Consider the following 11,153-nt stretch of genomic DNA (forward strand, 5'->3'; position numbering starts at 1 on the left):
CAGGACCACGGGGGGGCCAGGGGGGTCACTGGAGGCCATGGGGGGTCACTGGAGGCCATGGGGGGTCACTGGAAGCCATGGTGGACCACCACGGGACCACGGGGGGCCAGGAGGGGCACTGGAGGCCGTGGGGGGTCACTGGAGGCCATGAGGGGTCACTGGAAGCCATGAGGGGTCACTGGAGGCCATGGTGGCCACCACAGGACCACGGGGGGCCAGGAGGGGCACTGGAGGCCATGGGGGGGTCACTGGAGGCCATGGGGGGTCACTGGAAGCCATGGTGGACCACCATGGGATCATGGGGGGCCAGGAGGTCACTGGAGGCCACAGGGGGTCAATGGAGGCCATGGTGGCCACCACGGGACCACGGGGGGCCAGGAGGTCACTGGAGGCCGTGGGGGGCCCTCTCAGAGGCAGCAGAAGAGGTCGAGGCTGTTGAGGGCGGTGTCGTCCCCCCGGTGCTGGGGGGGGCTCCAGGCGGGTGCGCAGCCCACACACCCCCAGCCGGGGGGACAGGGGAGGCTCCAGTTGCCCCACGTCCCCAAAGGGCCACCGCCGCCCTCCAGCACCGCCCCGTCCGAGCAGGTGACGTCCAGGTCGTTGGCGGCCGTGTCGTCCCAGAGGCCCCGCGGGGCCTCCACCCGCAGGCGGAAGGCCACCAGCCGCTGCCCCCGGCCACAGCTCAGGGGGGGGACCACGTGCCGCGCCTGGGGGGGGGAGGGGGGGGGGGGACACGGGGATGGCCACGTGTGACGGGGGACGGCTCGGCCACCGGCGGGTCCCCTCCCGCGGCGTGGTGGCCATGGATGGGGGGGGGTGGTCATTGATGGGGGGGGGTGGTCATGGATGGGGGGGGGTGGTCATGGAAGGGGGGGGGTGGCCATGGATGGGGGGGGGTGGCCACTGAGGAACATTGTGGTGGTCATGGAAGGGGGGTGGTGGTCATGGATGGGGGGGGGGTGGTCATGGATGGGGGGTGGTGGTCATGGAAGGGGGGGGGTGGCCACTGAGGAACATTGTGGTGGTCATGGAAGGGGGGTGGTGGTCATGGATGGGGGCTGGTGGCCATGGATGGGGGGGGTGGTCATGGATGGGGGGTGGTGGTCATGGGTGGGGGGTGGTGGCCACTGAGGAACATTGTGGTGGTCATGAATGGGACATGGTGGCCATGGATGGAACATAGCCCCCCATGGCCACCACCATCACCCCATGTGGCCACCCCACCCCAGGACCCCATGACCACCACCCTCACCCCATGGCCACCACCCTCACCCCATGGCCATCACCATCACCCCACAACCACCACCCTCACCCCACGGCCACCACCCTCACCCCATGGCCACCACCCTCACCCCACGTGGCCACCCCACCCCAGGAACCCATGGCCACCACCATCACCCCATGGCCACCACCCTCACCCCACATGGACCCCATGGCCACCACCATCACCCCACAATCACCACCCTCACCCCATGGCCACCACCATCACCCCACATGGCCACCCCACCCCAGGACCCCATGGCCACCACCCTCACCCCACATGGCCACCCCACCCCAGGAACCCATGGCCACCACCATCACCCCATGGCCACCACCATCACCCCACATGGACCCCATGGCCACCACCCTCACCCCACAACCACCACCCTCACCCCACAACCACCACCCTCACCCCACGTGGCCACCCCACCCCAGGACCCCACAACCACCACCCTCACCCCACGGCCACCACCCTCACCCCACAGCCACCACCCTCACCCCATGTGGCCACCCCACCCCAGGACCCCATGCCCACCACCCTCACCCCATGGCCACCACCCTCACCCCATGTGGCCGCCCCACCCCAGGACCCCATGGCCACCACCCTCACCCCATGGCCACCACCCTCACCCCATGTGGCCACCCCACCCCAGGACCCCATGGCCACCACCATCACCCCACATGGACCCCATGGCCACCACCATCACCCCATGTGGCCGCCCCACCCCAGGACCCCATGACCACCACCCTCACCCCACGGCCACCACCCTCACCCCACATGGACCCCATGGCCACCCCCCCGCCCCCCCACTCACGGCCCGTGGCTGGAGGTGACCGTCCCCCCGTCGGTGCAGAGCAGCCGCACCCCGTTGAGCCCCGAATCGTCCCCGAAGAACCCTTTGGGGGGTTCCACCTGCGGCAGGAGGACACCGAGGACCTGTCACCTCCCCCTCCCCCCACCCCGGCTGTCCCCAAAACGTCCCCTCCCCCACCCCCCACCCCCCCCCGCTCCCACCTTCAGCTGGAAACCGGTGGCGTAGGTGCCCTCGGGGCAGAACTCGGCGTCACCCCACTCCCCCCACGGTCCCCCGTTGGCCACCGAGATGACGGTGGTGGTGGCACCTTCAGCCCACCCGGGGCCCAGGGCCACCAGGGCCACCAGGGCCACCAGGGCCACCCACGGGCGCGGGGACGAAGCCATGGCTGTGTCCTCCTCCGGTGTCACCTCCTCCTTTATAACCCATTGGGGACAACGTCCTGGAGGACACGGGGAGGTGACCACAAGGGCGTCCTCCTCGGTGTCCCCATGGGAGGGACTGGGAGGGACTGGGAGAACTGGGATGAGGGAGGGCGGTGGTGGATCTCCCATAGGGTTGTGCCACGTCTGGGGTGGGACCTCCGACCTCCCCTCGGTGTCACCTCCCCCTTTGTCACCCATTGGGGACAACGTCCTGGAGGACACGGGGAGGTGACCACAAGGGTGTCCTCCTCGGTGTCCCCATGGGAGGGACTGGGAGAACTGGGATGAGGGAGGGCGGTGGTGGATCTCCCGTAGGGTTGTGCCACGTCTGGGGTGGGACCTCCCCCCGGTGTCACCTCCCCTTTGTCACCCATTGGGGACAACGTCCTGGAGGACACGGGGAGGTGACCACAAGGGCGTCCTCCTCGGTGTCCCCATGGGAGGGACTGGGAGGGACTGGGAGAACTGGGATGAGGGAGGGCGGTGGTGGATCTCCCATAGGGTTGTGCCACGTCTGGGGTGGGACCTCCCCTCGGTGTCACCCCCCCTTTGTCACCCACTGGGGACAACGTCCTGGAGTCCTCCAAACCCTCCTGGGTCATGTTTTGGGGTGTCCCATGGTCCTCCGAACCCCTCAGGTGACATTTTGGGGTGTCCCATAGACCTCCAACCTCTTCCAGGTCATGTTTTGGGGTGTCCTGAGGCCCTTTGAACCCCACAGGTGACATTTTGGGGTGTCCCATCGTCCTCCAACCCCTCAGGTGACGTTTTGGGGTGTTCCATAGACCTCCAACCTCTTCCAGGTCATGTTTTGGGGTGTCCTGAGGACCTCCGAACCCCTCAGGTGACGTTTTGGGGTGTCCTGAGGACCTTTGAACCCCTCAGGTGACATTTTGGGGTGTCCCATAGTCCTCCAACCTCTTCCAGGTGACGTTTTGGGGTGCCCTGAGGTCCTCCGAACCCCTCAGGTGACGTTTTGGGGTGTCCTGAGGCCCTCCGAACCCCTCAGGTGACATTTTTTGGGGTCGTGTCCTCCCCCCCCCCCCCCCCACCTCCAGTTACCCCATTATGGGGGTTCCCCCCCTCCCCCAAACTGGGACCCCAGTAATGCCCCCCCCCGCCTTGGGGTGACTCCAGTTCCCCTATACTGGGACGACACCCCCCTCCCCCCCCCCCAAACTGGGGCAACCCCCCTCCCAGTTCCCCCATACTGGGGAGCCCCCCCCCCCGCCCCCCAACATCCCATATTAAGGATCTCCCCCCAAACTGGAACCTCATTAACTCCCCCCCCCCCATTTACCCCCCCCAGTTACCCCATACTGGGGTTTCCCCCCCCATACTGGGACCCCCAGTAACCCCCCCCTCCCCCCCCCAGCCTGGGACACCCTCCCCCCCCCCCCAATTCCTCCCCCCAAATTGGGACGTCACCAGTTCCCCCATACTGGGGACCCCCCCCCCCCCCCCAGTTATGCCATACTGGAGCTCTCCCCTCCCCCAAACTGGTACACACCCCCCCCCAGTGCCCCCCCCCCCCCCCCAAAACTGGGTGGGGGGTGGGGCGGTATAAAAACTGACTTTTATTGTATAAAAAGACCCTTAAAAACACGCCGGGAGGGGGCGTGGCCAAAGCGGCGGGGGCGGGGTCGAGGGGCGGGGCCAGGGCTCTCTAGGCGGGGCTAGACTGTGGGGGGTGTGGCTTACGGGGTGGGCGTGGCTACAATGGGGGTCACGGTGGGGGGCGGGGCTTGGCGTGGAGAGGCGGGGCTTGGAGTATGGGGAAGGGCTCTGCAGGGGGCGTGTCCCGGTGGGCGTGGCCTCCAGGGAAAGGGGGCGTGGTCAGTCGGAGTCAGCCGCTGCTGCCATCTCCCCTTTCACCAACAGCTTCTTCCCGCAGCGCGGCACCAGCCCCTCCCCCCGCGGGCGGCGCCCCTTCGCCCTGGGGGGGGGGGGGAGGGGGGGAGGGGGTGAGGAGGGGGGTGTCGGGGACCCCCAACTGCCCCCCACCCCCCTCCACCCCCCACTGGGACCCCCAACTGCCCCAACGGACATCCCCTCCTTCCCCCCCCCCCCCCCCCCAAATTCCCTCTTACAATCCCCATATTCACCCCCCCGGGACCCCCAATTGCCCCCCCCGGACCCCAAATTACCCCCAACTGCCCCCCAGGACCCCAAATTGCCCCCCCAGCACCCCAAATTACCCCTCTGGGACCCTCTAAACACCCCCAACTGCCCCCCGGGACCCCCAAATTTTCCCCCTGGGACCCCAAATTACCCCTCTGGAACCCTCTAAACACCCCCCAACTGCCCCAGAAGACCCCCACATCGCCCCCCCCGCCGGGACCCCCACGCACCCCCTCCCCCCAACCCCGGTGGGGGGACGGACAGAGGCCCCCGCGGGACTCACGGCCGTGGCGCTGCCGCCCCCCCTCCGCCATCTCCAGCGCTTCGTTAATCTCCTTCAGCATCTCGTAACGACGGCGCCCGCGGACCTGCGGAGACCCCCACATCCCCCCGTGGGACCCCCATCCCACCCCCGGGACCCCCTATTACCCCCCGGGACCCCCATCTAACCCATAGGACCCCCAAATCCCCATCCCAGAACCCCCATCCAACCCCCGGGACCCCCCAAATTCCCCCCTTGGGACCCCCATGTAACCCACAGGATGCCCAAATTCCCCCCTGGGACCCCCAACTGCCCCACGGGACCCCCAACTTCCCCCCCCCCCCCCAGGGCACCAAATTTCTTCCCTGGGAGCCCCAAACATCCCCCGGGACCCCCAACTCACCCCCGGGACCCCCAAACTCCCCTCCCGGTACCCCAAATTGCCTCCCTGCGCCCCCCAAACACCCCCCCAACCGCCCCACGGGACCCCCAAATTTCCCTCTTGGAACCCCTGAATGCCCCATGGGACCTCCAAAAGACCCAACCGCCCCACGGGACCCCCAAATTACCCCCTGGGACCCCCAACCACCCCATGGGACCCCCAAATTTCCCCCCTGGGACCCCCAACCACCCCATGGGACCCCCAAATTCCCCCTGGGACCCCCAAATGCCCCAAAGAACCCCCCAACTGCCCCACGGGACCCCAAATGCCCCAAAGAACCCCCCAACTGCCCCATGGGACCCCCAAATCACCCCCTGGGACCCCCAAATTTCCCTCTTGGAACTCCCAAATGCCCCACGGGACCCCCAAATTTCTCCCTTGGGACCCCCAAATGCCGTGGGGCTGACCTGCAGGTTGAAGACCTCGGGGTCGGGGTGGGGGTTCAGCACCCGCTTCTTGGAGCTCTCGGGGGCTTCAGGCGGGGGGGGCAGCGCTGGGGGGAGGGGGGAGGGGTGGGGGGTAAGGGGGGGGGAGGGGAGGTGGGGATGGCACCCCCCAGGCGTCCGCGTGCCACCCCTCCCCCCCCCCCAAAAGGATCCCCGGCACTCACTTCCCCCCCCCAAATACCCTCCAAGGACCCACTGCACCCCCGTGGCCCCGCCCCCTCCTCCAGGCCCCGCCCCCTCCTCCCAGTCCCCGCCCCCTCCTCCCTAACCCTACCCACCTCCACCCAGACCCCACCCCCTCTCGCTTGGCTCCACCCCCCTCGTGGCCCCGCCCCCTCCTCCCTGGCCCCACCTCCTTCCTCCCTGTCCACGCCCCCTCCTCCTATGCCCCCCCCCCGGTTTGGCTCCGCCTCCCTCCTCCCACACCCCCCCGGCATCCTGGCTTGGCCCCGCCCCCTCCTCCCAGTCCCCGCCCCCTCCTCCCTGACCCTACCCACCTCCACCCAGACCCCGCCCCCTCTTGCTTGGCTCCACCCCCCTCATGACCCCGCCCCCTCCTCCTATGCCCCCCCGGGTTTGGCTCCGCCTCCCTCCTCCCACACACCCCCCCGGCACCCTGGGTTGGCCCCGCCTCCCTCCTCCCAGGCCCCGCCCCTCCTCACCGGCCCCGCCTCCCTCCTCCCAAGCCCCCCCGTTGCCACCCTGGCTTGGCCCCGCCCTCCCTCCGCCCAGGCCCCGCCCCCACCTCGCTTGGCCCCGCCCCCACCTCGCTTGGCCCCGCCCCTCTTGCGGAAGTTCTCCTCCTCGATCTTGCGGTCCCTCCCGGGGCAGGCGCACACCCGCACCTCGAAGCAGCGGCGCCCCAAAATCTGCCCCCTGGGGGGGGGTGGGGGGGGGGGTGGGGGGGGACGGACACACGGACACATGGCACAACGACCCCCAGGGACCCCCAGACCACCCTTCACCCCCCCCCCCCCCCAGGACCCCAACATTAAGGGTACCCCCCCCATAAAGAGACACACCCCCCACCCCAAAGGGACCCCCCCTAAAGGGCCCCCCCCCCCCATAAAGGGACCCCCACCCCAAAAGGGACTCCCCCCCCATAAAGGGGACCCCACCCCAAAAGGAACCCCCCCCAATAAAGGGACCCCCCCAAAAGGGACTCCCCCCATAAAGGGACCCTCTCATAAAGGGACCCCACCCCAAAAGGGACACCCCCCCCTCCCCATTAAAGGGACTCCCCCCCAAAAAGGGACTTCCCCCCCAAACCTCACTCAACCCCCCCAAACTCACCACCCCCCCCCCCCCCCCCCCCCCAGAGCGCCCAACCACCTTTCGGGGGGGGGGGACGATGACACGACAGACAGGACACCCCCAGGGAACAATCCCCCCCCCCCAAAGTCACCCCCCCCAAATCTCCCCCCCCCCCCCCAAGTGACCCAGACACCTTTTGGGGGGGGACACACACAACACAAGACACCCCCAAGGGACAACACCCACACACCCCCCCCCCCAAAGTCACCCCCCCCAAATGTCCGTCCCCCCCCCAAGTGACCCCAACACCTTTCGGGGGAGGGGGGGACGGACGGACACAAGACACCCCCCAGGGAACACTGCCCCCCCCCCCCCCCCAAAGCACCCAACCGCCATTTGGGGGGGGGGGGGGGAACGGGACGAACAGGACACCCCCCAGGTGACACCCCCCCCCCCTTAAAAATCTCCCCCCCCCCCCAAATCTCCCCCCCAAAAACACCCAACCGCCATTGGGGGGGGGTAGGATGCGATGGGACCCCCCTCACCCCCCAAAAAAAAGGGACACAGGGGTAGGGGGGGGTGGGGGGCGTCTGGGGGTGTGGGGGGTGTGTGGGGGGGGTGTCGGGGTGGTGCCCCCCCCGCCGTGGGTCTCACCCCGGTGCCTCCAGCGTGAGGATGGCGAGGATGGGGCGGCGGTTCATCCCCCCCATGCAGGAGCTGTTGCACATGAAGTTGTACAGCACCGTCGTACAGTCCGACCCCACCTTTGGGGGGGGGGAACATCGTTATGGGGGGGGGGGGGTCACCCCCCAAAACCTCCCCCCGACCCCCTCCTTACAGCCCCCCAAAACATACCCCCCCCAATAACCCCCTCTGGGGGTCCCGGGGGGGTATTTGAGTGCGCCAGAGGGGAATTTGGGGCTCTACTGGAGAATGTGGGGGGGGGACACATCATTACGGGGGGTGGGGGGTCACCCCCCAAAACCTCCCCCCCCACCCCCTCCTTACAGCCCCCCAAAAACATACCCCCCCCAATATCCCCCTCTGGGGGTCCCAAAGGGGTATTTGAGGGCACCAGAGGGGAATTTGGGGGCTCTATGGGAGGATTTGGGGGGGGGGGAACATCGTTATGGGGGGGGTCACCCCCCAAAAACCTCCCCACCCCCACCCCCTCCTCGCAGCCCCCCAAAACATACCCCCCCCCAATACCCCCCTCTGGAGGTCCTAAAGGGGTATTTGAGAGCACCAGAGAAGGATTTGGGGCTCTACTGGAAAATTTGGGGGGGGGGGGGGGCATCGTTATGGTGTCACCCCCCCAAAACCTCCCCACCCCCACCCCCTTCCTTGCAGCCCCCCAAAATATACCCCCCCCAATATCCCCCTCTGGGGGTCCCAGGGGGGTATTGGGGGTCCTGGAGGGGTATTTGGGGGGCTCAGGGGGGTATTTGGGGGTCTCAGGGGGGTATTGGGGGTCCTGGAGGGGTATTTGGGGGGCTCAGGGGGGGTATTTGGGGGACTCGGTGGGTATTTGGGGGTCCCGGGGGGGATTTGGGGCTCTTGAAGGAGTATTTGGGGGTCCCGGGGGGGGATTTGGGGGTCCCGGGGGGTATTTGGGGACTCGGTGGGTATTTGGGGGTCCCGGGGGGGTATTGGGGCTCTCGGTGGGTATTTGGGGGCCCCAGGGGGATTTGGGGGTCTCAGGGGGTTATTTGGGGGTCCTGGGGGGGATTTGGGGGTCTCAGGGGGGTATTGGGGGTCCCGGGGGGGGAATTTGGGGGTCTCAGGGGGGTATTGGGGGTCCCGGGGGTGTATTTGGGGGCCCCGGGGGGGGTGGGTCGGGGGTACCTCGGGGGGCTCGTAGGGGACGGCCACGCTGTGGCGTTTGGTGGTCTCGTCGTCATGGTAACGGGCCTGCGGGTTCCCCTCCACCCGGATGAGGTGCTGAGCGGGGGCCAAACCTGGGGGGCGCCCCCCAAGTCAGCCCCACACCCCCCAAACCAGCCCCAGCCCCCCCTGCCCCCAAAAACCCCCAACCCCCCATTACCCCCCCCATACCCCCCCCAATACCCCCTTTCCCCCAATAACCCCTCCCCCAAACCCCCCCTCTCCCCATAGCCCCCTCCCCCCCATCCCCCCCCTCCCCCCTCTCCTCCCCCCTCTCCCCATAGCCCCCCATACCCCCCTCCCCCCCATCCCCCCTCTCCCCATAGCCCCTTTTGCCCCCCCCACTGCCCCCATTTCCCCCATACCCCCCCAATACCCCCTTCCCCCCATACCCCCCTTTGCCCCCCCCAATTCCCCCTCCCCCCTCCCCCCCAATACCCCTTTTCCCCGCATACCCCCCTCCCCCCCTCCCCCCATACCTCCCCCTCCCCCCATACCCCCTCTCCCCACCCCCCATACCCCCCTCCCCCCCCTTTTCCCCCCTCCCCCCCAATACCCCCTTCCCCATATACACCCCTCTTACCCCCCCTCTCCCCATACCCCCCTCCCCCCATATCCCCCTCTCCCCACCCCCCCATACCCCCCTCTCCCCCAATATCCCCCTCCCCCCCATACCCCCCATAAGCCCCTTCCCCCCTCCCCCCCTTCCCCCCCCTTCCCCCCTCTCCCCCCTCCCCCCCATACCCCCCTCCCCATACCTCCTTCCCCCCATACCCCCTCCCCCATATCCCCCCTCTCCCCACCCCCCCCATACCCCCGTCTCCCCCAATACCCCCCTCCCCCCCATACCCACTCCCCCCCTTCCCCCCCATACCCCCCCTCTCCCCATAACCCCTCTCCCCCCCATACTCCCCCTTTCCCCATCCCCCCCCTCCCCATCCCCCCCTCTCCCCCCTCCCCCCCGTACCCCCCTCTCCCCATCCCCCCTCTCCCCCATCCCCCCCCTCCCCCATCCCCCCCTCTCCCCTCTCCCCCCCCCATCCCCCCCCTCCCCCATCCCCCCCCTCCACTCTCCCCCCCATCCCCCCCCTCCCCATCCCCCCCTCTCCCCTCTCCCCCCTATACCCCCCCTCTCCCCATCCCCCCCCAATACCCCCTCCCCCCCATACCCCCCTCTCCCCCCATCCTCTCCCCCCCCCAATTCCCCCTCTCCCCCCCCTCCCCCCAATGCCCCCCTCCCCCCATACTCCCCTCTCCCCCCTCCCCCCTCTCCCCCTCCCTCCCCTTCCCCCCCTCCCCCCCCAATTCCCCCTCTCCCCCCCCCAATGCCCCCTTCCCCCCATACACCCCCCTTACCCCCCTCCCCCCATACTCCCCTCTCCCCCCTCTCCCCCCATCCCCTCCCCCCCCTCCCCCCCATATCCCCCTCTCCCCATCCCCCCCCCCCACCCCCCTCCTTTTCTCCCCCTCCCCCCCCCCCTCGCCCCCCCCTCACCGTCTCCGCCCCCCCCACACCTCTCGTGGTGGGGGCACCTCCGCACCACCTCGGCCACGTGCTCCGACTTCTTGTAGACGGCGACGGCGCGGAGCAGCGCCCCGGGGGGGGGCGGGACCCCCACCCTCACCTGCACGGGGCAGGGCTTGGCCAGGCGGCAGTACAGCTTGTTCAGCTCCAGCGAGTACTGCGGGGGGGCAGCGCTGTGGCACCCCCCCGCGGCACCCCCATATGGGGCAGCGCTGCGGGACCCCCCCCCATCGCCCATATATAGAGCACAGCTATTTAGGACCCCCCCCCAAATCACCCCCATATATAGAGCACAGCTATTTAGGACCCCCCCCAAATCACCCCCATATAGAGCACAGCTATTTAAGACCCCCCCCCCATCACCCCTCTGTGGGGCGCCGCTGCGGGACCCCCCCCATACCACCCATATATGGGGCAGCACTGTGGGACCCCCCCAAATCACCCATAGATAAAGCACAGCTATTTAGGACCCCCCCAAATCACCCCCATATAGAGCACAGCTATTTAAGACCCCCCCCCCATCACCCCTCTGTGGGGCAGCGCTGCGGGACCCCCCCCATATCACCCATAAATAGAGCACAGCTATTTAGGACCCCCCCAAAATCACCCCCATATAGAGCACAGCTATTTAGGACCCCCCCCAAATCACCCCTCTGTGGGGCAGCGCTGCAGAACCCCCCCCCACATCACCCATAGATAAAGCACAGCTATTTAAGACC

The 11,153-nt window shown here is 68.5% G+C and overlaps 2 protein-coding genes across 2 annotated transcripts; both read right to left on the bottom strand.

The window, feature by feature from the left end:
- Positions 1-407: 407 nt before the first annotated feature.
- On the bottom strand, positions 408-2,479 carry LOC309685175 (vitelline membrane outer layer protein 1 homolog; the record flags this gene model as incomplete). The annotated part of the gene is made up of 3 exons (XM_082500988.1): positions 2,276-2,479; positions 2,096-2,173; positions 408-707 (listed from the first exon to the last, which is right to left on the bottom strand). Exons 1-3 carry the CDS (start codon positions 2,459-2,461, stop codon positions 408-410), a joined length of 564 nt encoding a protein of 187 aa, XP_082357114.1. The 5' UTR covers positions 2,462-2,479.
- Positions 2,480-4,057: 1,578 nt separating this feature from the next.
- Positions 4,058-10,672, bottom strand: TP53 (tumor protein p53; the record flags this gene model as incomplete). Its single annotated transcript, XM_082500989.1, is given in 8 exon segments — positions 4,058-4,436; positions 4,905-4,920; positions 4,923-4,989; positions 5,733-5,818; positions 6,538-6,647; positions 7,680-7,789; positions 8,871-8,983; positions 10,405-10,672. Coding segments are annotated over 8 exon segments (870 nt in total). The 3' UTR covers positions 4,058-4,336.
- Between the last annotated feature and the right edge of the window lie 481 nt (positions 10,673-11,153).

Source organism: Vanellus vanellus (assembly GCF_965231255.1).
Source record: "Vanellus vanellus genome assembly, contig: HAP1_SCAFFOLD_2317, whole genome shotgun sequence".
NCBI classification, from domain to species: Eukaryota; Metazoa; Chordata; class Aves; order Charadriiformes; family Charadriidae; genus Vanellus; species Vanellus vanellus.